The sequence below is a fragment of the Parus major genome, chromosome 1, assembly GCF_001522545.3.
Source record: "Parus major isolate Abel chromosome 1, Parus_major1.1, whole genome shotgun sequence".
Taxonomy (NCBI): Eukaryota; Metazoa; Chordata; class Aves; order Passeriformes; family Paridae; genus Parus; species Parus major.
In genome coordinates this window covers 3,577,738-3,604,835 of record NC_031768.1, presented here as the reverse complement: position 1 = coordinate 3,604,835, position 27,098 = coordinate 3,577,738, and the positions used below count along the sequence as shown (strand labels likewise).

General features: G+C 42.1%; 1 protein-coding gene across 1 annotated transcript in view; it reads left to right on the top strand.

The window, feature by feature from the left end:
- The window catches only part of DSCAM (DS cell adhesion molecule), a 439,426-nt gene that overhangs the window by 409,666 nt on the left and 2,662 nt on the right, over positions 1–27,098 (top strand). The window contains exons 29-32 of the mRNA XM_015625504.2: positions 1,363–1,478; positions 3,794–3,943; positions 7,538–7,735; positions 11,143–11,445. Coding sequence (XP_015480990.1) covers positions 1,363–1,478; positions 3,794–3,943; positions 7,538–7,735; positions 11,143–11,445 — 767 coding nt within the window. The remainder of the gene's footprint in view (positions 1–1,362; positions 1,479–3,793; positions 3,944–7,537; positions 7,736–11,142; positions 11,446–27,098) is intronic.

The following is a 27,098-nucleotide window of genomic DNA, read 5'->3' as shown; positions in this document are numbered from 1 at the left end:
GCAGAGAGACATTAAATTTGGGATGTACAGATGGTGTTAGTGCTGGGAACCACAACAGGTGAACATCAGAGAGAAGCTCCCACGTGCCTTGTGGGCCTCACCCTTGGATTTGGAGCAGAACCACTGACCACATGGCTAAAAATCCCTCCAAGAAGGTACTCCAGGAGAACCTCCAAACCTGAGGTGATCAGGTCTCACTGGCATGGAGATACAGGAGGAAGTTAACCCAAATTTCCCGCAGATGTGGGCTCATCACACGTGGATTAATCTCCCCCGCTCGCCGAAGAGCTGAGCTTATCTCTTGAGCAGTCCTGGCTGATTCCATTAACAACAATAATTCACTGCCAAAGCAGAATTAAACTGAGTGATCTGCAGCTATTTTACACTAGAAAATGAGCTTCCACTTGGATCTTGCAGCTCTTTGAAGCCTGAGCACGTGGATCACACTGCTGGCTGATTTGTCTCAACTCTCCTCAGCTCCCCTGTGTGAAGTATTTGCAAATACTTCATTTCATCCAAAGAGTAATTACATCTAAAAGGGCAAAATGTTCCTGGGTTTTTAGTGCAATCTGAAGGTTTCTGCTGCAAGCTCTGTGCTAGAAATGACTGTGGCACTTGGTTTTACCATCCATTTTCATTTGCTTTTGGTAGACAGCTCATTTAAGAAGTCATTTTCTGGTACACAAACTTCAAAATGAAATTGTTTCAATTTGCATGATGATAAAATAATTGGTTTATGTTCTTTTTTAGATCATTGCATCAATCAATTAGACATAATCCACGAATGTAAACAAGATTTGCAATTTTTGTCTTGGAACATCAGTGGGACTAAAGCCTTCATTTGTTTTATGCAATCTATTAATAGTATGCCTAGTTATTAATTTGCTTTTTCATTTATCAGGCAAAGTGATATTTGGAACTTAGCTAATTAAAAATAATGAAAAGATAAAAAAACAATTAGAAATTACTCAAGACATCATTTTCCTACCAGCCTGTTTGATCAGCTGTGTGTTGCTGTACTCAGATTCATGAGTAGTAAAAGAAAAGGTCCATCTTCCAAAGTGTTTTTATTAATTTCGTTGTGACAACACTTGAAGAAAACTGTGTGAAATTTTCAGATTCCTACTGATGGAGGACAGACCACATCCCTCCACACTGCATTCATCTAATGCCTTGCCACATGCAAGAAATTAATACCATGCACTTATTCTGAAGAGGGCAAAATCAGATGTACGAGTGGTTTTTGCTGATTATGGTTACATGGGGTTTTTTTTAAGCTGGACAGATTGAAAATGAGGAAGTTTGCAAATACCTTTTCATTTAGGCTGAATGTTAACGTGTTCACTTCTCTTTTGTTTTCAGCAAGAACACCAGGACATCAGACACACTTAATAAGCAGCAGCAAACACTGAGGATGCACATAGACATTCCCAGAGCACAGCTGCTGATAGAGGAGAGGGACACCATGGAGACCATTGGTAAATCTGAGCTGTTTTTTTCCCCTGGTTAATGTAACAGGTTCTTTCTGGTGGAATTCCTTTGCTCCACACCGTTTCCTGGCTGCACACACCAAGAGAAAAGAGCTACAAAGTAATTTGAAAACAGAACTGGTTTTTTTTTCCTTCTCCTTTGAGTCATTTCCCACTAAAAGTAATCTCAGTATAGGACCTAAAATAATGAAGGACATTAGGAAAATGAAACTGTTGGAAAGAGTTTCTTGAAGAAAATGTAATTGAGGACTGGCAGTTTTATGATTTTCATTCTGATTTCTCATTTGGCTCTTACTAGGCAGTTGGATCACTGACATTACTTAAAGGGAAATGAAATTCTGAAACTGCACTCTCAATATCTGAAGATTTGCTACAGCTAACTTTTAAAACTTACATGGTGCATATTGTATCCACCTGTTCACAGCACATGATATTTCAACATTTTGATCTGTTTTCAGGTTCTGTGTATCCATGCAAAATTTCAATCTAAACTGTTTGACGCAGCAGAAAACAAGATTTCTCATGGGGCTGGTACTTAACTGAACTGTCACGAGAAATAGAATTGTTTGCTGTTGGGTTTTTTCCCAAATAATTAAAAAATATCTGGAAACCCAGAATAGAAATGCAGCCTGATGTCTTGACTGTATGAGCACACACTGTGGCAAGACACTCCTGACTGACCTTGTTAGACTTCTAACTTTACTTTTTTTGGATAAAAATCTGTATAAAAGAAGCTGACAAAGTAACAGCATCCAGGGATGGTGTGGCCAGAGAGGAAAGTCATCGAGCTGAGAGCAGCATCTCTGCACCTCCTGCTCATACCCATTCCAGGTTTGAACAGGAGACCTACAGACTTTTTAAAATCATGATTTGAGATTCCCCAAGTCTGCCCTTTGTGCCAGGCCTCGTTCTAAAGACAGCTTTAACTTTTGAGTGGCAGCTGCTGAGCAGTGGGGGGGTTCCAGTGAAAATACTCTTGGAGCCTGAACTGCAGCAATGCGATCAGGGCCTTGGTAAGAGGCAGCTTTCCACCCAGAATAAGCAGGGATTTTGGCAGGGTTTGACAGAGTTTGCTGCCAAGAGGCTTTATTCCCAACCTGAATAAGAGCTCATCTTTTGCCAGAGACAGAGTGATTTGATTCCTAACGTTATTCTATTTATAGCCTTCTTTGGGTAAAAAATGTGAGTTCTGTTATTGTGCAGAACTGTTCACCCTAATGGTATCTTGTCAAGTTAAAAAAAATCCAAAACAAAACCCAGGAATGCTTGAAAGAAGTGGATCAGCCTCTGCTGACTAGTAAATGCCCAGAAGTCCTGCTGCTGCCAGTCCCTTAGAACACATTACAAAACTATATAGCACAGCACAGCACAGCCAGAAATCCTTGAGGCTTTTATTGCCATTCTGAATGGATAAAAACACTGTAAAGAACACAAAAGAAAGTCTGATAGCACACCAAACTGTTGTTCTACAAGCACAAAGGCAGTAAAAGATTTATTGCTATTAAACCATCCATGATCAAGTGGACCAGATTCCTCCTTAGAGCAAAAACAAAAAGTGACACAACTGGAAAAAAAAATAAGTTTAAAAATGAAGCAAGTGCTGTATAGCACTGCAGTGATCAAGGTCTGTGTAGAAATTTGATGAATATATCCTACCTCTCAGGGAAGAAAAAGAAACAGAACCACACATCAGTAAAGGTTAGTGCTCAGCTTTTTCTTCCTTCCCAAGGTCATGTTTAACCTCACACCTTTATTTGAAGCTGCAGAAAAAACCAGTCCTGGGTCAGGGCTATCCTTTCTGCAATATTCTGTCTGCAGAAAAAGGGAGAGAGGGTTGGGTAGCAGCACCCCCCAAACGACCTCCTTTTGGGAAGATAGGGGTGGTTTCACTGAGGATATTGCTAACCATGCTAGCAAAAAGAAATAAATGGAATGTGTTGTTGAAAAGTGTCGTAAAGCTGATCTGAGCTCTCTGAAAGTGAAGGGGAAGAGGACAATGTTCAAAGGATGAATTAGGGCCACAAATGATGACACACAAATCAGCTCTTTGTGAGGATGTTTAACACTCTGCCCCACTTCTCAAAGGTGAAATCACCAGGGAAAATGAAAGTTACTCTTTAGTTTTATATGGGCTTTGAGTTTAAACCCAGAGGCTCCCTCCCTTCCAAGCCACCTGTGCCCTGCAGAGAGCAGGGAGCCACCACCTTGCTGTCACTGTGGGCACCCAGGGACTCTTTGCAAAGCCCCAAGGAAGGCAAAGCCAACATTCTGAACTCATGATGTGATTGCTTTTCCACTTGCAGACGACAGATCGACGGTTCTGCTCACTGATGCTGACTTTGGAGAGACGTCCAAGCAGAAGTCCCTGACTGTCACCCACACTGTCCATTACCAGTCGGTGTCACAAGCCACGGGGCCACTGGTGGATGTCTCTGATGCCCGGCCAGGAACAAGTAAGCACATCAGAAAACAGGTTTTTATAAGAGAGGAGAAAGCTGTAACAACATAAATACTCTGCTCTTGCATTTGCATCCTCATCCTTCTGTGTGAGAGTGGAGAGAAATCTATTTAGGTCAGCAGAGGACATTTCTTAAACTATTGCACTTAGTGATTCAAGATGGGGAAAATTGCATATGGGTCTGAAATGGAGGTGTAATTTGAAATAATTCATACCTGGCCTTCATTAAACCAAATGCATGCTAGATTTTAATTTACAGAATTTATTGGGTAAATTACCTTAATGGCTCTTAGTGTTTAATATAGGTTTTTTTTTTCCTCTGTGATCAATCTTTATTGTATTTCAAAAACAACTTTCCTCCTACCTCTCCATCAGGCTAAAAAAAAGCAATTCTCATTATTACTTTTTCTGAAAAAGTTATATTTCTGGCTTTAGCTATTATGGTAAATTACTTTTCCCAGATATATTTATGCCAAGTTATTCTTCTAGTGATTAAAATACTATCATAAATTAATATACTGATGCAATCCATTTTTCTCATTCCTCTCATGAACATGTTCCATAGCTATGTAAATGGGTAAATACTAGATTGAATGATTAGTTATGAGTTAGAAATTTTACCAAAATGTGGTTGATTGCAGTGTGCAGTTTCTGAAATCTCTTGGATTATTTCTGTCCCCTGATCATTTCAGAATTTATTTCTTGAGTTTGGTGAATGTAAATGCTGAAAGCTCAGTTGCTAGAATGCAGATCACTTGAAAAATCCATTTCCACCACAGTCTTTTGAATAACAGGTGTTCTAGTCCTGGTCTTGGTGCTTTTTTAGCTCTTCCATCTTTTTTCAGGTCATTCCTCAAGGACTAGATTTTCTAATAAGGAAAGAGGCATCACCCAAAAAGCTCATGCCTGTGTAATTCCACAGAACTTTATAGCACCCCTCTTGCTAATGCCTCTTTGTGTGCAGCTCTGTGCTTCATTCCTCTGCAGCCAGGGAGAGAATTCCTTCAAATTAAATGTGGATTTAATTCATGTGTAAGAGTATGATCTGTGTCCAGCGCTGCTTGGAAATAAAAATCCACCAGCACTTTTATTAAGCAATACAGATCTGATGGCAGCAGTGCACAGGGCTGGCTCAAAGACTTCCAGGTAATGTTCTCTGGACTTAAGACACTAATCCAGCTTTGCTGCAGGCTGGGTGATGGGATTTTGTCTAGAGCCACCACTTGTGCTGTGAAGAGGAGAGCAGAGCCCAGCTGGGTGGCTCAGAGGTTATGGACCCTCCTGTCTGAGGGTCAGGATCCACATTCACTCCCATTCACTGAGTGACAAATATTCCATTACAGAATATTTTAAGTTCTTCTCTTGTGCTTATTTATTTATTTATGAAAGAGATGCTCTGTGAGCCTTTGCCTTGCTGACCTCAGCTCTCTCCAGTTGTGTTTGACAGCGGAGCTGGCATAACCAGGGCACCAGCTGTGTTTCCATCCCACTGCCAGCTCTGGAATTGCTGTGCCTGAACTGCTCCTCACAGAGGACAGCATGGCTGGAGCAGAGCTCCTGCTCCTCAGGATGAAGACTGAGCTCCTGTGTGCTGCCAGAGGCTCTTCCAGCTCATTCCCATTCCTGAGATCCTCCCAAGGATCAGAGGCTGAGGTCCAGAGGGACATCTGGGCACTGGTCAGTCCAGCCCCTCTGCTTAAGTCAGGGTCAGCAAGGGCTGGCTGCTCAGGAACAGCCCAGATGGCTCCTGAATGTCCCCAAGGATGGGAGCTCCACCACCTGTGTGGGCAGCCTGTGCCAGGGCTCAGTCTCCCTCACATTAAAGATGTTCAGGACAAAGCTCCCAGGTTTCTCCTTGTGGCCATTGCCCCTGGTCTTCTCACTGGGCACCACAGACAGAAACTTGGCTCTTGTCCTCTTGCCCTTGGGGTGTTTCTGTACATTGATGGCATCCCCCAAACCATCTCTTCTCTAGACCAGGCAGCCCCAGCACTGTGCCAGGAGCTGTTCCCACCAGCACTCTCCTTCTGCTCTCCAAGTTCTCCCTTGAATGAGGCTCACTCCTGGCCACACCACTGCCACGTGCCACATTCCCAAGTGTTGCTTTGCACCACACTGAGCACGGATTTGGATGTTGTCCATGTGCTGCACTACCAGGAGGATCAATTATCAGTGGCACCAGGTTCTAATTTCTCCACTGCTGTAGGGAAAAAAAAAAAAGGATCAAACCATTATTTGTAAATAAATGCCTTGTTTCTTTGAAGCAGCAGAATACAAATTCTCACTGGGAATGCTTAGGCAGAAACAGTGCTCAGAGCCATTATCTGGGTATTGCTTTTTCTTTCAATTTCTTCTGCTAAAGTCTCTTACCTCAAAGACTGACAACTTCACCATTTGAATGTCAAAGAACATTTTGAATAGATTTGAATTTTTCATTTCTAATACCCTTTCTATTGTTAGTGATATCCTTTCAGAAGCTTTGAAGAGAAATCCTTCACTGCTGATGTAGTCAGTCTCTGTTTGCCACATAATGATTTCTTCTCTTGCCCTTGCTTTGTTAGACTCATTTTTAGGGCAGAACTCTTTATGAATATGTTCAAGGAGGTCAATTTTATCACATATCTTGCTTTTACAATCTTGGTCACTATATTATCTCTAGGTTAATTTATAAAGTACAACACTGCTGACCTTAAACCAGTAGCAGATGATTTTTAAAGTTTGAGGAATTATATTAATTTACTAATTGTTCCAAAGCAGTCAAATCTTTATGAACCTGTTCCCACTGAAACACTGATGGCACTATTACAGCTTGTTTCATGTCTTGGCCACTTGTTAAAATAGGAAATCTGTAGGTGATCAATACTGTGATATAGTATCAGGATGTCCAGAACAGGGAATTAGAGCCCCACATTTCTGAGCACATCTATTTAAAAACTGGCAACAGGGTGTTTCTGATCTGTGCTGATCATTTACCTTGCACTTCACTTGAGGTGTGGAGTGAAATCCCTGACCAGATCTACTTGCCTTGTGCTCTTTCAGTTCTCAGGGTGATTTTGGTGCTGGAGAACTGCTTGTCTTGGAGTAAAGGGATAATGAATGTGTCAGTGGAAGAATGATGGGGCCTTCAGCTCTTCAGTTCCACCCTTGATAAAATATAGAGTTTCATTAGAAAGAGAGTAGTTCTAGAAAAGCATCATCAGATTGGTAATGATCAGCATTAATACTCTTCATTTTTTTTTCTCCAAAAAGAATGTCTTGAGTTTGGGTTTTTTTCAATAAAGGTCATTTCAGTGGCCATCCCTTTCTGGAAGGGGGAAGTGAAGGGCCAGGCACTGATCTCTCTGATGGCCAGGGACAGGATATGAGGAGCTATGTCAGGGAAGGGTTGGGTTGGGTATTAGGAAAAGGCTCTTCACCCAGAGGTGCTTGGATGGATATCACAGCCCTGAGCTGCAGGAGCATTTGGACACGGCTCCCAGGGATGGCCAGGGTGGGATTGTGTTGGACTGAATGATCCCTGTGGGCCCCTTCCACCTCAGAACATTCTAGAACTCCGTGATTCCCAATCCCTCCCTGCCATCCCTCGCAGATCCCACCACGAGGAGGAGTGCCAAAACCGGACCCACCGCGCGCAACCGCTACGCCAGCCAGTGGACCCTCAACAGACCCCACCCCACCATATCAGCCCACACCCTCACCACAGACTGGAGGCTCCCCACGCCCAGGCCAGCAGGATCAGTGGACAAGGAAAGCGACAGCTACAGCGTCAGCCCCTCGCAGGACACAGGTACGGACAGGACAACGGGACAGCAGCAGCTGCAGGAACCCTCCTGTTCCTGGCTGTGTCCTGTTTGCAGCTCAGGTGTGAGCTCTTCCCTTGCCAGGGTGTTTTTTCTGTAGGTTATTTATGAGGGATGCCACAAATGCTTGTAGTGATGATGATAACAGATATCATGCCTCTGGTTCCTCATTCCACACATGTGCTTTGAAGGACATCCTTCCTTTAAAAGACAAGGTGGTAAATTTTCATGGAGCTTCCCGAACCAAAAAAGCAAAAGTAGGAGAATTTGAGTAGGAATGGACAATATTAGTCAGCAAGAATATCCTTGAGTCATGTTTGGAATGGTTTTAGGATTTAAACAACCTTCAAGTTTGCATTTTTATTTTCCTGTTCATGTAATATGTCCATTCTCAGTGGGGGAAAAAAAAAAAAAAGGAAAACTCTGGAATTATAGTCCAAGTAAAAATCTATTCATAGCACTGAATTCTCCAGCAGCTGGCCAGGATTTTCCTGAGAAGCAGCAAAGGGTTTATTCCTCTAGATGACAAGTGGGGGGACACTGAATACATATTCTGCCTGCAGTCCTCTTCTCTTCTTGATACCTTCACATCATAAATGCAACTGTAACTGGAAAAAAAAAAGCTTTCTCCACTGTCCTATGCTGAAAAAGCAACAAAAAAGGCAAATACATGAGTAAACTATTAACTAGAAAAACAATCATGAAGTAAATCTAATAAAGGTTAAAAAAAACAGGTAAAATATTTCCCAAAGGGAAGTCTGACCACAGTGAATCCAGGCTTGCTCTGGCTTCCTCAGAAGGAATTGCCAACTGTCTCTCCTGATCTTAGGAGAAAGGTGTTCATGATGTGTTGGAGCTACAAAGCAGTGGATGTGAGTGGCCTTTCACCATAAAAACCAGTATGACTGGTTTGTTTTCTGTATAAGAACAATTATCTTCACTCATATTTAGTAATTTACAGCCTGGATTTCTCAACGTTTCATGATTCACCCTCTTAAACCCCAGTGTTGTCTCCATGGGGCCATGGCAGTCACAGATACCTCCAGCCAGCTGACAACCTTTGGGTAGAATTACCATTAATCTTTAAGATTATTTAATATAAAAATCTAAATATAAATAGAAAATCTCCTTTTAGAATCCCTTTCTGAGAAGCTCCAGATTTCAGGTGCATTTGGATGTATTCCAACCTGTTGTCACCCAAGGATATTTTCCAATGTGTGTGGCAAAGGGCAGAAATTAAATTTACTGTGCGGTTTAGTAGATAAACTACATCCAATTATGTAAACAGACTTCATCATCTATATTTTAACAAGCTACTTTTCTACTCTGTGTCTACCTTGGAGCTCACAGTGATTTATGTAAGGGATAGCAAGCTTCAGATCAAGAAAGGTTTTCTTGTGCCAAAAAGCAGCTCTATTACACCACTTGGTTTCTGGGAAAAGAGTAGAGTCCATTTAATTTAAGTGCTTCAGAAGTTTAAAACTTTCAAATGAACATATGTAGCCAAATTATACGTTCAAGAATCAATTGAGCTAATGTGCACATTTGATCACTTCTCCAGTCTGGAGTTCAGATTTCAGGAGCTGGTTGATGCAGTTGATATTTGGCAGAATTCAGCACTTATCAAAACAATTCCAGGCTTTCAAAGCAGTAGCTTTTGAGCTTAGGAGAAATGCCTGGCAGCAGTTCATAGCTGTGAATCTAATGTTCTAACTAGAGGCCACTAGAAATTTCCTGGTCAATCTGTATTCATGAAGTTCAAGAAGTTTCATGAAGTTCAAGAAGTTTCATGAAGTTCAAGAAGTTTTATGAAGTTCACCCTGGGCTTGGGTGGACTTTCATCAGATCTGAAGTAGGTGTTCAGGCAGGCAGGTTCTGGAATATTCTCCCTCTTGGCATGGGATATGGGAAGCTGTGAGTCCTGAGCTTCAGTGGACCAAGCTGTGACCTTTGCATGAGCACAACATTCACACACACTGCTCCATGGCACTGGTCAACTGCTGCCTCCTGGGAGTTTCCAGCTGACCAGAAATACGGGAAGACATCACTGAGGACTGATTTACAAATCAAATGTGAAAAACAGAATGATGTTTCCTATGGGTGGACAGAAAAAAAAAAATTAAAAAGACAAAAAAAAAAAGAAAAATCAAAAGAAACTCAACTGTTAAGTTCTGGTCAGCTCCAAATTTTAAGCAAGTTACAGCATCTTGCAGAAGTACTTGTCATTTTAAATAATGGATGGTCGTGTTTAAAAGTGGCAGGAGTATCGTTCTTCGTGCACAATGAAAACTGATGCAGGGGTGCAGGCACACAATAAAAAAGATAAAGATTTGCAATAACGACACACTTGCCTCTGGCTGCTGCAGGAGGTCCATTTTTATGAATTAGCTATTACACTGTGCCTGTTTATCCAACATCACCAACAATGTCTGAAATTGCACAGATCTATTGATGAAACACGACTTCTGCCCACGGAACTTTTCAAAGCCCTCTGTTTTAGAAACGCTGTGGGTGCAACAGCCCAGCAATTCCGTCCCTGCAGAAATGAGCCCTGCATTTCCAGAGCGCTTTTTAATGTATCAGTAGCCATTTACATCTTCAATAACAGCATTGTTTAAGAAATATTGATATTCTCGGAAACTCATCAGCAGAAAAGAACAGCTTGTAGGTCATAATAACCTGTGTGTCAAATATGAATCCCCTCATTAGCTTCAGCAGCACTGAGAAAAGGCAACTTGAATGACTGCAGGCTGTAGTTACCAAATATTGCTTTCTGAAGACCTTTGTTCTGAACGAAATGAGTTTGTGTTTTACCTGGTGTCTAGAGAGACAATATCTGAGAGCTACTGCCTTCCTATTTGACCTTTGTTCTCAGCACTTTCCAAAAAAAAATATATATATATATATATATGTATGATGGAAACAAGACATAAAGATTTTCCTTTCTAACCTGTGTGTAAACACAGTGAAATATTTCTGAGATGCATTAAAAAGATAATGTAAAGAAGCTGTTTATTATTTTGCTAAATCTGGTTCATGGGTTTGAAACCTTTTGAAGGCATTTAAGATTTTGAGAAATGTGGGGGTTTTTTTTTTCAAAAAACTAATATTTTTCACATAGTAAAGGTTATTTTTTACAAAAGGAACATGAATTTAATGCTAAGGCACCTAATTCTGCTCACAGGATAAGGCTTCCCTTTAGATTATCTGCAATTGTTGAGTTCCTGACTAAACTAACACTTGTGCAGGCATTTGAAGCAGATCCATTTAAATCACCTTGATAATTCCAAGGGCTCTCTGCTTTACTCTCAAATATCTTGCTCGTGGCTTTCCTCTCAAAGAAGGACTGTGCAGCTGTTTTCTCTCTCCCGTTGTTCCCCTCCCTGGCGCTCAGACCGGGCGAGGAGCAGCATGGTCTCCACAGAAAGTGCCTCCTCCACCTACGAAGAGCTGGCGAGGGCCTACGAGCACGCCAAGATGGAAGAGCAGCTGAGGCACGCCAAGTTCACCATCACAGAGTGCTTCATCTCAGACACCTCCTCGGAGCAGCTGACGGCAGGGACCAACGACTACACGGACAGCCTGACGTCCAGCACGCCGTCCGAGTCGGGCATCTGCAGGTTCACCGCGTCCCCGCCCAAGCCCCAGGACGGAGGGCGGGTGATGAACATGGCAGTTCCCAAGGCACATCGCCCAGGTGAGGCTGCAGAAAGAACCTTCTGGTGGCTCTGGGGAGGATTTCACCCCACAGCCAGGCTGGGAAGCGGGAGAGGGTGGGTGACAATAGCTCCTGTAGCTACTCACAGACATGACGGGTTTGTCGTGATGAATTTTGGGGTACCAAAAAGCAGAGGCCAGACAAAATTAAGGGAATAAAAAGCAGTTATATTTATTGAAAGGCCTTCAGGTATATTTAGAGCCTCTCCCAGGGGCTACACCCAAAACTGGATGATGGGTCACAGATTTTCACACTTTGATAAGTTTGGACAATTTGTATATTGGGGGTGAATCTTCCAATTCCAGCTTCAGGCAATTTGCTCCTCCCCAGCTCATTTGTTTCCTTTTCTCAGGGCCTGGGACAGTGAGGTGTCCTTGATTCCCAGGTCCAGAGAGGAATTGTGTCTAACCAAAATGGGAAAGCAGGAGCTGACACTCTATACAGAGTTTAGAGTTAGACACTGAAGAATTGCAGGATCACAAATACATGAAAAATACAAAAGCTAAAATCCCAAGGCAATCAATCCCAGCTAATGGAACATGCGAGTATATTCTCCCATATACAGAAAATACAGGAATTTAGGAGCAGAAAGAGGCTGGCTGAGCCATCAAATCCACTTCTCACACTTGCAGCCATCAGGCCATTGACCCTTCTGGGATAAATAAGACCATATGTGTGTACATCTGCCCATCTCCAGCTCAAACCAGCCTCTAATAAACCACATCTCACCACGGTGTTTCGTGCTTGGGAGCAAAAGTTGGCTCTCATTAACTGCTCAGAAGGACAGATTGCAGGAGATGTGCTTGTCCCTTCTGCCTTGTGGCTTGTCAGACTTGGAACAACCCTTTGGTGATGTCCTGGTGCTGCTCCACTCTCTCCCTTTGACATCACCTAATGTCAAACTCAGGATATCCAAATCAGGAGGAAACAAAAAAAAAGGAGAAAATTAAGTTTTCTACTCCTTGCAGACTGAAGGTACTTGAGGTACATCCAACTCTTGGGCTCTATCAAATTTCCAGGTCACAAATACGTGATACCTTAGTTCCCAACAGCACAGGCATGTGATTTGTGGTACTCTGAGATCAAGCAGGTTATAAAATCTCAGAAGATTTGTCAGTCTTTGTTACAGGATACAGGATGTGACACAGGATTCAAATAAGAAAAAGGCATAATTATATTTGTTTGCTTTTTGAAAACATGATTATTTCATTTTATTATTTTATTTTATTTTATTTTATTTTATTATTCTATTCTGTTCTGTTCTGTTCTATTCTATTTTTATTATAGTATGTACATTGGCCAGTGTGAGTGCTGCTACTCAGATCCACAGAAAGTAATCAGTGGTGCTCATCTATGTGAAAAAGAGCAGTAAATAATCTATGGAGGGTCTTTTGTTCAATATTCACCATAACAAGCAGTGGTTGTGAGGACTGAGGGATGGAAGGGAGTCAGTGGGATCAGGAAGGGTCATTCAAATGCAGGAGCACTGAAAAGAAAGCATCAGGGATTTGGCTGGAGAAAGCCTAAAAAGAAAAATGTGGGAAGAAAAAGCCCAAGCAGAAGGTAGACAGTTATAATACTCAAGGCAGGAAATTAGTGTGTCACACAGATAGATAAGAGGGAAAATAAGTAGGAAATCAAGCAGTGGCAGAAATTGATGATTTCTGTGTAGTCACAGGGTAGAACCACAAACCCAGGAGCTGTAGAAATAGATAAAGATAGAAATACTTTTCATTTCTAACTCCAAAGAAGTAAGATAAATATTTGTCCCTGCTCTGCTAAAGGGAAGCATCTAAATTCACAGCGAAGTCAAAACTGAACTCTTTCCTTCCAAGCAGTCAACAGATATTTTTTATCATTTTTTTAACAAATATCTTGCTCTCTTTCCTTTCATGTTCCAAATACATTGCTTATGCATATTTAGTATTTGGAAATATTCTAATACATTCCATATAAAGCTGATTTTCTTGAGGGCAGATAGAACCAAAATTTGGTCCCTGTGCTTGAGTAAAAAATCTTCCAGGGCTGGAACAACCTTAGAGCCCCTCCAGTGATTTACAGACTTGTAGTCATGTTTAGCTCTGTTAGTTTTAATAGCTTTATATTTTTCCCTACTTTTCTTGATTAGCTTTAGCCTTCCTTTTCAAGAAAATTAAATATATTATAAAATTAATAATTAGCTTCATCACCTTGAAAGAATAGTTGAGTGTTCCAATGGGACAATTTGAATGTTGGCCCATAAATATTGAATTAATAAATTAATTAATAAAGGTCACATTATGAAGGGTTTTAAACAAAACATATGGATAGAAAGAACTTTCAGCAATAGCAGAAAGACCAATATTTTAATTTTCAAGTCAGTGAGGAAACACTGACTGGGCATCTTTCTTCTTTCATCCATCACTTCAGAAATTTGCCAGAGGTAATTAGTAATTCAAATACAATTAATCAAAGCCATTCTCCATTTAAGGACGTGGTGAAGAAATAAAAAAACTTAAGGTATTTGGTTTCAGTAGAGGAGGACATTTGAGATAAATCACTGTGCTGCTTCAGCACACCTTTATTCTTCCTTGAAGTAAATCTTTTCTTTCAAGAGAACTTTCACCTGTTTTCATGGTGCTTTGCTTTTCTTCTCAGCCAATTCAATCTTCCTGGGAAAATGTCACTTTCCATCACTTCTGCCTCCTCTTTCCTAATTTCTTTCCTAATTTCTGACCTCCCTTTTCAAACTGTTGCCTGTTGCATCTTACAGTTGCAGTAAAGTTTCAAGAGTTTGCAATAAATACTATTTGTTTTTCAAAATATTTCCCAACAATTATAAGGCAGACTGAAGAAAGACTGTTAGAAAAAGTTATTTTGATAAATGGGGCATTTGGAAATGAATCCATGTGATGGCAAAGCTGAAACTTAACTCACAGAAGGTAAGGATGGAGTTTGCTGGTAAATTCCCAGGGATGGAGATGAGGCTGAGGGACTTCTTGGTTCCTGCATCCTCTTTTTTGCCCTTCTTAAAGACAGGAGTGGCACTTGCTTTTCTCCAGTCTTCAGGCACTTCTCCCAGTCTCCATGATCAATCAAAAATTATTGACAATGGCCTCAGTGGCATCTGCCAGTTCCATCAAAGTCCATGGATTTACATATATCCACTTTGCTTAAGCATTCCCTGACCTGGTCCTTGTCCACCAGGGGTGAGTCTCTTGCTCCAGACTGTTCCTGGGACCTGGGATTCCCTGGGATCTCTGGGACCTGGGATTCCCTGGGATCTCTGGGATCTGGGATTCCTGAAGGCTGCTCTGACTAGTGAAGACTGAGGCAAACAAGGGATCTCAGCCTTTTCCACGTCCTGTGTCACCAGGTTCCATTCAGCAGTGGGGCCACATTTTCCCTGGCTTTCCTGTTGTCACCTAAAAACTTACAGAAGACTTTCCTGTTGTCCTTGACATCCCTGGACAGATTCAACTTCAACTGGGCTTGGGTTTTCCTAACCAGGTTTCTGAATGCTTGGACAATGTCTCTGTATTCCCACTGGGTTGTTCTTGCCTGCTTCCATATTCCCTCTTGGTGTCTGAGTTTTGCCAGGAGCTTTTTGTTCAGCCATAGAGGACTCCCAGAATTTTTGCCTGATTTCTGCTCACTGAGCTTGGAGAAGGTGATCCTTGGATATCAACCAGCTCTCCTAGAGAGGAGGATTCTTCAGCTGATGGTACAAGCAGCTGTAGATGTTTTCTGCATCACTGTCCTCACACCAGGCCAAAACTTTCAAGTATATGGAAAACATTTCTTAAGCAGTCTTCAATTAAATAAAAACAACTTCAAGAGTTTCTCTGAGTTTTCAAAAGTCATAGCTACAGGAAATGGAACATGGAAGCAAGATTTATTTTTTTTTTAACTAATTCCTGCATTTGGTGTTTTGAAAGCACGTTCCACACATCCTTGTGTTCTGATCTTTACAACAACTCAAGCAGATTTTTGGAAAAATGTAAGAATAGAACAGATTGTTGAGAGCAGCTGGGGCTGCCCCTGGATCCCTGGCAGTGCCCAAGGCCAGGCTGGACATTGGGAGCTCCTGGGACAGTGGGAGGTGGCCCTGCCATGGCTGGGCTGGGATGAGATGATCTTTAAGATCCCTTCCAAAACAACCCATTCTGAGATTCTGAGATTATTTGTACCTCATGCTTCATCATTAACAACACCACCATTATTTTCCATTTTCTACTATCACATTCCAAACCACCAAGCAAACTGGAATTGCTGCCTGACAACAGCTCTGCACAGCTTCCAAAAAGTGAAGGGATGGATGCAGACCTGCACATGAAGTTTTGTGGACTGACAGAGCTGTCAGACCTCATCTGCCCAGACCTTGAAGGTGACCGGCTGTAGATGGTGACATTTTTCAGGAAGCCATCAGAACAGTCATGTGTCCCAGGAGGCACCTTAAAAGAGAAAATTGAAGCAGTAAAAACAGCCCAGCAAGATTTTAAAGCTGTGGGATAAATCACATTCTTTACAAAAGTGGGTCTTCTTAGCTCCTGCTCAGTGTTAAAGCCCTTCATGCTGTAAAAATGGTGGCAAAATGTTGTTTTTGTTGCATCTTTCTCAGCATCAAAACTCCCAGAAGTCTGGGATTTGGATTATTGTTCTCCTCCCCACAGCTGTCATTAACTACAAGTTTGTTTAGTAAGATCAGGTCCTCAAGGAATCATTTAAGCAGAGCAAAACTGAGGCAATTTTTCATATAAATATTCATAAATTTCAACAATTGTAACCCCAAGTTTACCTGTGAGGTTGACAAATGAGTCAGTCCCTCATCCTCCAAGAAAGGGACAGAAATTGGAAAGAAATGCACTCTCTTCCTACCTCCCACTGTGCCATCAAAGAGTCTGTAATGTAGAAAAATGGAAGATAATTGTAGAGGTTCAAAGAGTTTTATAATAATGTTCCTTTTTTCTGTTTTAAGAATAATAATCACAAATTGAGTTATCATAACAATTATTCTTCACTGCAATAAACATTGCTGGAGCAGTTTATTAAAAATAGATTCCCATTATTATAATTTTAAATCTCAGTAATAGCCTCAGCCAAGAAGCCTGTTGGGTTTTTTTCTTCTCTTTACTCCTAAATTATTGTGCTGGAGAAAAGAACCACTATTAACTGGGAAATATTTTGATATTCTTTGCATCCCAAGTTCTATTTATGTCTGGGGTTCTTTTGTGGACAGACCACTTACTTGCATCCCCTGGCAATGGAGTTCATGCTTGGAAGGAATAACATCTGACGAGGGCTTGAATGGGAAATATCTAGAAAATTTTAATTTCTTTCAGTTTGCAGAAACCTCCTTTCCCACGGGGGTACTGCAAAAGTCAAACCCTCAATTATATTTTCCACTTTTGCTAATCAGCACTAAAAAGAACCTTTGCTCATATATGACATTGTCCTTAAGGGCTCATTTGACTTGGACCAGGAATTTCTCTACCTGATGTCACAAAACAAGTTCAAGGTCATTTTTGACCATCCCACCTCCTCAAAAGTGGGAAGAGATCACATGAATATAAAACCCCTGAAGGATCCCAAATATGATCCCAGAGAGGGAAATGTCTCTCAGGGGGTGTATCAGACCAGTAGATTTGGAAATCCATTTAAAGCATCACAAGATTTTATATCTTTCTCCACAAACTTTCAGCTGGTAAAAGGAACCTGCTCATGAATGGCGATAAATGGCATTTTTGGAGAGGCAGACTCTGAAAAAAAGATTTTCCAGGGACTGATTTCACAGCCATAAAGATGTTCAGGGAAACCCCACTCCTCCCTAGGGAAGCTGAGTGCTTTCCTGGGTCAGGAGCCCCCCTTCTCCACACCCCTGCTCCCCTAAAAGCTCTTTACTCCTGCTGTCCTTGTGTTCCTGGCTGGTGGGCAAGAACACATTTCCCTCCTCTTCATTTTCCAGCCCTTCTCCTTGGCCCCCATGTCCCAGAGGAGATTTGGCCAGCTGACATTGCCTTTTAACCAGGCCTGCTCTCAACCAAGCCCTCCCCATCCAGATCTGGAGACTTTTTGGGTTTTTAGAGCTGGGCACCTCAATCCAGCAGCCCAAGTCTAGCCCTTAAACCTACTGCATATTAACTAGGAAAAAATACTGATTTAACCTCTCTAGCTCTGCTGAATGATCAGGTCCTCTCAGTTTTTCAAATGCCTTAATTAGCATTTTTGACCCAATTTAGAAGTTTCTTGCTGTTTTGACTAATCCTGATGATTGAACAGCAAAGCCTGTAACATGTAGACAAGCCTCGAGCTAAAGAATGCAAGTACTTAATTAAAAGATTTACAAGGGTCCCTTAAATGCAGTCTGGATATCACCTGCAGTGCCTAAATGTTGTTTTAAACACCCAAGTCAAGAAACAAATCTTCTTTTCCAGAATTCAGTCTCTGCAGCTAAAAATAAGCTGCTTAGCATAATGAGAAAAATAAGAAGCAGGCAGCAAGAGAAGGCACAGTATTTTTCCAGTGTCGTAACCTGAGATGTGAACCCTTTTCCACTGCCCCATGAGTTCAAGGGTGAAGGAGCTGTTTCCCTGTGACCCAGTGACTGGAGTTTATTTAGGGACTGGATTTCTGCTGGCAGAGCCCCACTGGCCATGGCTGTGACTGAATCCAACACAAATTTGGCCACTGGGGATTCAGCAAGGGCTGGGACTCCTGACAGCTCACCTTTAGCCTCCTTTTCCCATGCTTATTATATTATCCTGCCTTGGCTGAAAATGGGGAATAATTCCATTAATTCCATGCTTTCCAGATCCAAAACTGAATTTGTTGAAGATACAGAGTAATCTATGTATGTTTCTGTTGTTGTTGTTGAGAAATCCCACAGCAAAGCACACCAAGGCTGAGATATGGGTTGTTTTCTGCTTTAGTTTTATATTTGCACTGTCTGACATCAAATACAATAGAATACATATGAAAGAATATGAATATGTATAGACACACTGTATATAATGTGTACACAGAACAAAGAAATCATTGTTCTGACTTTACTGTGGGAGACAAAATCCACTTTTGAGAGAAGTACATAAGGAGACAAATCAAAATAAGCAGGTGGAAAAACAGAAGGACAGGCACAGAGTGGGGGAAAAACCTTCTTGCCTACATTTTTAACAGTAGTAAATACTCTTAGCATGACTGTTAACTCGTATATATACTTATGTGATGTATCCTGAAATCACTCCCCTGGATGAGCATCTCTAATGTTTCCATATTAAATCCTTCTGTGCATGGAATACCTTCTTTTTATTTTCTGCTGCACTGTTGGAAAAGCAGGAGCTTGTCACAAAGAGACAGACTGTGCCATTTTCTGCTTATCCTAGAAATGGCACATCAGTGATGAGAGGAAATTGCCTTTATCTTGTCTCAGGTTTTATTTCTGTGGAGTATCAGGAGCTTTTTCTCCTTCAGCTGAAGGGAAAAGCTGAATGTTCTGCAGGGATGAAAACCATTTAATTCTGCATTTAATTGATGTGACTGCATACTTGATACCATTGGCTTTTATTTTAATTCTGGTGGATTTGTGGACAGGAAGGCTCACACTGCAAGTTTTTTAACCTTGCCAGTACAATAAAAATGAACTTAAACAGGTTCAGATCAGAAGCTGAAATATTCTGAGATCAGAAAGGGAAACAATAGCAGTGTGACTCGAGTTTAAATAGGGCAGCTGTTCAGGTACAAGGTTTCTGTGCAATTGGGATGTGGAAGTTCCATTTTAGGTACTATAGAAGATGTCTACAACATAAATTCAAGTCATTGATGGCACTGGAACAGGTTTTCCAGAGAAGCTGTGGCTGCCTCATCCCTGGGTGTGTTCAGAGCCAGGCTGGACTGAGCTTGGAACAACCTGGGACAGTGGAAAGATTTGAAACTAAATGTTATTTAATATCCAACTCAAACCCTTCTGTGAGTCTATGATTAAAGTAATCTAAATTATTTTTACAATTGTCACCTATGAATCAGTGATGCTGGTGTTAGGAAGATATTTTTTAATTAGAGGGGAGAAACAAGTGGTACCAATTCCTCAAAGAGTCTGTGAGGAGTGTGTAGCAGCAAAATTACCTTTTCCTGCTGCTTCTTAATTTATTCTTTATTTTGATTTGAAAACAACACTGACTTTGGGAAAAAAAAAACAAAAAAACAGCATCCCAAACTGTGCTCTTGGAATCCTCTTGGGGTTTTTTTTTCTATTTCTTCTGGACTAAAATTTGCATCTTAAGGAAACCTCCTTCCTCCTCCCAAAAATGCCCATTTCCCATCTTTTGATTAGCAACAAGATCTTTCTCATTAAAAGTGAGGGGTTTTTTTAAATTTAATTTTAATTTTGGTTTTCTAAAGTGGATTATTTGCTTTGTGGTCCATATATATAGATATAGATAAATATAATAGCTTCAGCTATTAGACTCCCCATGTTGTCTGTAGCTTTAGACACATTTAATTGAGCTGTAGTAACTGAAGAGTTTTATGCCTTAAGCAAGGATTACATTTATCAGTAAATTTTCAGCTACTTTCATGTTCTTACAGTCATAACTTCAACATTAAATTGTTAAAACTCCCAGCAAAAGTTCCAAATCAAACCAAAGATGCTGTGCTCACTTTAATTAACACCACAGATATTTTAGAGCACTTCTGTTAAGTGTCCCTAACTTGAACCTCACTTCTACAAAAACTAGATTTTTAATTCTGAAAATGCCAAGTAATTTCACCTTCAGTGCTGGGACACAGTGTTTGTGATTTTTGCTGTCAGCCAGCCCAAGGGGTTTCCACACAGACAAGAGCAGATCCAGCCCTGCTTTAAAGTCCTTGCAGACATTCCTGATTTATCTGATGTCCAGCTCTGTTATTCCCCCCGTGCCAAGAGGAGCTGAGTGTAATCTGAGCTCTACAGGAGAGCTGGCACTACAGCACCTGAAAATGGAAACCAAATCTTACCTGCAGGAAAGGTCATGCTTGTGCTCTTCTCAGGAATTAAAGCAGGAAATCATATCACTTGAGAAAAAAACTTTAGTTTTAACAGTCCTAATCTGACTGTAGTGATGGAAGAGCTCCACGTGCTGGCCTTTAAAGCCTGGCTCTGCAGATGAATTTCAGTGCTGAAATACTCAGCATCCCTAATTTAAATGTGAGAGCTGTGAGAACCCCTGGTCCCAGGGGATTCATTAACAGAAATGCAGTGCTGCACCTTGTCAGCATCCCTCGGGGGATCCAGACTGATGGGGAGACAGAGTTTCATCATGCCCCCATCTCAGCAGAGAGCAGGGCACTGCTGATATTGGTTTCCCTGCTCTACACAAGCAGCGTTCTGCTCTCCCATTGCCACAGCACGCTCAGGTTTATCCCCAAATTCAGGAATGCCTCAGAGCCTGGAGAGGTCAACAGAGCATCTCTTGCTGATTCCAGTGACCCCTGAAAGCTCCTCACCTCTCCAGCTTCCGTGCTGAATCCAGGCTCCCAGCATATCTCAGGAATAAACCTGTTTCCATGGAGGCACGATCGATTTGACCCCCGGCTGAAGTGATGTATAATTGAACAGTTTCTGCTCTCTGCACCCAGGACCAGCAAATGAGTTTTAAAACTCCACCCTTGCTAACCAGGGGCACCTCACTGAGGTTTTCAGCATGGTTTTCCAAGTTTTCCCAGCCACTGAGCAGGAGAGTGCTGTCTCAGAACTTCCTTAAAAATGCATGAAGCCGCTTGCGTGACAAGGCGCAGACGGAAAGGGAGAGCTCCTGGCCTTACCTTTTCTGTCACCATTTCATTATTTATTGACAAATTTGCTGGCTTTAGTCCTTCAGTGGGTATTGATTTACACAGTGAGGTCCCTCTTGCATGTTTTTATAACTTAGACCCCTCATTAAATCCCAGCAGGAAGGGATCAGTAGTGTGGGTGCACCAGCCCCGTGAGGCTGGATGTCCACACGGCTTATCCATAGGCTCTAAATCTATCTGACCCTTGGAGTTAATCAATTTTTCCTTCCTCACTCAGCTCAGTGTCAGAGAAGCCCTTAAAAATACACCAGTTCTCCTTAAAGTTACTTCTTTAAGGACAAAGCATCTGGCAGGTCTTTTGACAGTGTTAGAGACCCAAGTTCTGCTCAGAGAAATGCAAACCAAAATCCTGCTTCAGTTCCTGTTCCCCTGGATCTTCCAGGAAGAGGTAACAATGTGATAATCAAGGCTCCTGCCGCCTCTCAGGCAGCTGCACAGTCTGTTATGTCAGTGGAGTTCAGATGGATGATCTCAGTTCAGCTACAGCAGTCATGCCTTTGCTTTAAGACATCTTGATCAAAAGCTTTTTCTTGGAATCAGAAGGCTTAAATCTAAATAACAAAATGAATCACCTTTAGAGAAAAAAAAAAAAAAAAAGGAAGAAAAAAAAATCCTCATTAGTTGGAATCCTCATTTTCAGTCACTTAAACCTAATCTCCAGTAAGTATAAATCAATTTATAGTCTTGCTGAAATCAATAGAGTCAGTGATTTATAGCAGTAGCAAATTTGGCTCCTGAACTACAGATTTACTGATACCCTGGTGTTCCTTAAGAGATAACTCCAAGGAATGTAGTCAACAGCAACTGTTGTTTTTATTTTGCTCTGTGAATCACAGCTGGTATTTTGAGTATTTTTTTTGAAAATGACAGTTTTAGCAGACTGCAACATGAAACATTTAACTAGGTGTTATGGATCTCCAAACCATCTATGAGGGTGCAGTTTTTGTGTAGAAAGTTATGAAATACAGCAGGGCTGACAGGGAATTCTGATTTCTCCAGCTGGAAATGGCAAACCTGGCTATTCCTCTAACATTTTTTCACCTGTTTAGGTGAAAAATGCAAACAGCATTAGGGTGGGGTGTTTCTGTGCCTGCTGCAGCACAGAGAGGAGCACAAGAGGATGTGATGCTGTGGGTCAGGGAGCCAGGAGGGGCAGGCTGGCAGCTGAAATGAGTCCTGAAGTCACTCAGTTTAAAGCACCCCCCAAATGCTGAGCACTTCAGTCATTTTTCCTGGGCACCTGAGCAGAGGTTGGAGCTACTCTGGGGAAGAGAAGGGCACTTGCCTGCTCTCACAGCAGCTTTTTCACTAGTGAGGAATCTGAGCCTTGGCTCTTCCCTCCTTCCTATCCCCTCCTGCTGCTTGGCTGTTCTCAGGCCTTCTGCCATTTATTCTGGATCACCTCAGAGAATTATTGAATCCAGTTTTTGTCTTGAAAAAGTGGCCTCAGAAGGGGCCTGTGAGCTCCTGAATGTGCTGAAAATGGTTTGCTGCTGTCCACAGAGAGTGAACTGAGATTCTCATTTGGCCAGTCAGAAATTTGTACTTGGAAATTCCACCTCCATTTCCATTACTGATCAACTCTAGCTCTACAGGGCGGAGCCCTGGCATTCAAAGCACTCTTCAAAAATCTTTACTCTCGACTTGTGGCATTTTACTGCAAGAAAATTACAATTATCCAACGAATTGGGAAGGCATTTCCACACTGAGCAGATCCCGAGACCTCTATCAGCCGAGCGAGGAGGTGCAGGACTGCTCCTCTTCACCCCTCCTTCTGAGCAGGGCCAAACTAACCAACTAATTGGCTTTATTGCTCATTAATTGTGTTTGTCCCTGGTGCTGCAGGGCCCTGCAGGTGAGGGGAAGGTTTCGGCGCAGTGCGGACGCGAGATGGGCAGGGAGGGAGCAGCAGAAGGTTTCCACCACTGACAGCAGCAATTGTGAGAAATGTTACTGCTGCTCTCAGGCTGGCTCCAGACCAAGCTGCTGCTGTCCAAGAAAGCTTTGCCTGCTAAGTTTTTAATGGTGACATCTGAGCATCACTTACACTCCTTCTTTCAGCAAACCTCTCACCTTGTCTTTGCAAACCCTCCACTCTTTCCTCGTTTCTAATGGAATTTTTTTCCCTTATAGGCAGTCTTTATCCTGAAAAACAGCCTGTGAGTAGCAGCAAAAGCTTCACTGATTTATTTGCTGTGCTGGTGAGCTGGAAAAACCAACTAAATTTTTTTTAATCAGCATAAACCTGAGCTTAGAACTAAGTCAGCAGCTCTGTCTCCTTTTGCCTCCTTTCAAAGGAAAACACAATATCCCATCAGTGCTTCCCCTTCCAAAGTCAGCACAAGCCAACAGAGTGGGATTCCATCTACACCAGCAGTGCACAAGGTGATAATCTGCTCCTAAATCAAGATAATTACACCAGCACCTTCCCTGAGCTAACAGGGCTGTAAGGACTCAGCCCTGGCATGGTTTCTGATCCCATGGAATTATCCCAGAGAGGTTTTTGAGAGATGGTTTTTAACCCTGAAGCAGGATGTGTGAGCGCCCCATTCAAGCAGTCTTATCCTTAGCTTTGTTAAATAAAACACCCTGTCATAGTCACCAGCCCTACTTCTCAAAACTTTCTGAGATAATCTCTCAAATAGCACCAATTTCCTGCACATGGCAACCAAAACTTGAAAACCCTCAGGCTGTCACCCTCACTGATGGTATCTCTGTTGGGCTGTTGTGAAGACAAATTGCTTTTCCTTTAGTGGAGGTTCTGATTCATGAGAAAACGAATAGACCCCTCATGTAAAAACTTGGTAAGAGCATATTTATTTTTTTTTACAGTCTGTGATGATCCTTGTATTGAAAATAGCACAAATCCTTAGAATTTTTTATTTTTTTCTGGAGAAGATGAAAGGAAAAAAAAAACCAAACCACCATGCAAGCTCTCTGGCATTTGAAAGAGGAATGAGGTAAATCTTCTGGGAGAAAGGAGTGCTTCTCAGCTTGGTTTTGTTCTGCAGATGAGACAGCTATCTTGAATGAAATCCAAGAAAAATTCAGCAGTGATGCTTTTCCCTGCATGTAGCCTGTCAAATTCATCCCAACCCTTCCCACACCTGAAGCTGACCTCCAGAATACAGCTAAAAAATGTTGTTTATTTGCAAAGTGTTTTATATCAGCTTAGTTGTACTGAAATAAGGATTAACTCTTTTTATTCAGCAACACATTAACTCAGAAAATGCTCCCTTTTTGGTAGAATGTGTTGTTTATTATAAATATCCCCGTGATTATTTGTTTACAAATAGTTATTTGAACTAACATTTTCTTAAATGTAACATACTAAATAATTTATTAGAGGGTTGGCCATTAAGAAAAAAAAAAAAAAAGACTGAGGGAGCTCTGGCTTAAATTGCAGCATTCAGATTTGACTGGATGTTTATTATTTCTGTACAAACTCAAGGTTCTTATACAGTAAATTCTCCTTTCTTAAAAACTGCAGAATCACTGAAAGGTCAGGATGGGAAGGGACCTCTGAAGAGCATCCAGTCCAAACTCCATTTTTAAAAATGCATCAGAAAACTATAGTTTTAGAATGTCTTTTGTACTAATTAAGCCAAAATGCATGAATTATTAAACATGCTCATTTGCAGTGCTCATGCACTTGAAAGGTCTGCTTTCATTACTAATAAGGCACAAACATAGCTGAAAAGAGGTAATTAGAGCATCAAAGGCAATGAACCATCCTGAAACTTCATAATGTTTTGCCCAAAAAAAAAAAAAATCATTCAGCTGAATAGCAAGAAACCAAAAAAATGCCACATTTGTGTTCAGAGGATCAGAACCAAAGTCTTCCCAAGCAGCTCCAGAGATACAGCAGAAGATTTTTTCCTGCTCAAAAATACCTTCAGAACTGATGTAAGAATGGCAAAGGTGAACCCCTGTGGTTATATTTCAAAGATTGTGTTTTCAAGTCAGAAACCCATTAGTTCTTCTAAATCAAAGACTTTTTTTATTATTTTTTTTTTTCCCATCCTGCGAGACCGTTTCAACCCTTGCACAGAAGAAAAAGTTCCATTCTCAAATTTTTTCTTGGCTGGTGATTTTAATAATGTGCCCTGTTTTATAAGCAGGTGCAGGGAGAGATGCTCCTTGCAGATGAGAAGGAGCACTGACGCTTTTTATGGTGGGAAAATGTGTACATCACATCAAATAATGAGGGCTCTGCACAAGCCATGCCAGAGATTGTGCTTTGAGTACCCAGCTTTGGAGAACAAGTTACACTCTGTGGTTTCTCATTACTGAAATCCTGCTGGAACTTTGCCCCCAGACATTTAGAGAATTGCAGTAAAATGACTGCATATTGTTTACACAGATTATTGACTACGCTTTCTTATGTAGATTTAAGGAGGGGGGGTGGAAAAAAAGATCTTTTTTACATAGCTCAAAGCTCCTAAATACACTTGAGAAATGTCTAGACAGCAGCTTGAAAACCATCTTCCATCTCTGTAAGGTTCAATGCTCATCTTTTTTATAGTCCACTCATAGATGTGGCTCTCAAGAAGCAGCAAATGTGCCAAGGCACAGAAGCAGCCCCATGAGGTACCCACGGGGAGCTGCCAATGAGCCACGCTCCAGCTGCTGCTCCACACCAGCTCCTTCCTGGAAAGCCAACCAAAAAAAACCCACAGAAAATGCAGCAGAAAGAGGGAGAGGGTGTAAAATTCCCTGGCTGGTGTTAAAGCAGTGGCAGCCCCTCACAGGCAGTGCTGGGTGATAGACACCTTTGGGAAAAGGCTGATTGTTGTGGGAAGTAGAAGCGTGGAGTGGTTTGGGTTGGAAGGGACCTTAAAGATCACCCAGTGCCACCCCAGCTATGGCAGGGACACCTCCCACTGTCCCAGGAGCTCCCAATGTCCAGCCTGGCCTTGGGCACTGCCAGGGATCCAGGGGCAGCCCCAGCTGCTCTGGCAATTCCATCCCAGCCCCTGCCCACCCTGCCAGGGAACAATCCCTGCCCAAGATCCCATCTACCCTTACTCTCTTTTAGTTTAAAGTCATTATTCCTTATCATATTACCCCATACCCTTGTCCCCAGTCCCTCTCCAGCTTTCTTGGAGGCCCTGGAAGGGGCTCTGGGGTGTTCCTGGATCCTTGTCTTCTCCAGGCTGAACAGCCCCAGCTCTCCCCTCCTATCTCCACAGTGCTCCAGGATTGGGTTCAACATAAAAATTTTTTCCTCCTCTGCTGGGGCTGAGGGACCCCTGTGGAGCATGGGAGTGGGAGAAAAAAGCACCTTTCCGACCCCAGCCGTCTCTAAACCTTCCTGGAGAGAGGGAAGTCACCACTTTGGCATTGTAATTAGTCACAAAGCTCTCACACCTGCTGCTGCCATCTCCGAGGTGCATTTTGCTGGCCCTGACTGTGAAACCCCCACACCTGAGGCAGACAAACCAAGTCCTCCCAACCTTCATGAGACAGAGGGCAGAGAGGTGTGGGGAGCATCACACTCACTCCTACATCCCTACATCTCCCACTGGGGAGGACTTGGGCAGGAACAGGGCTCCTTTTCTGGGATTTTGTAGTGCTGAACAAGACACAGCCACGGGGAGCAAGTGTCACAAGAGATTCCCATCCTGGCCATCTCCTCCCCTCACAGGGAATGCTCTTTGGAGCAAACCAACCCCACAGCTGCATTCTGGAAGGACTTGGACTAGAAGGGGATGCAGAAGCAGAAGAACTGGTGTGACCAGGGGCTCAGAGTGCCAAGGGGACAGGGCAGCTGCTGGACAGTGCTGATGTAGCCACAGCAGTGCCTGTGGAAAGGTGCAGTGAGTTGG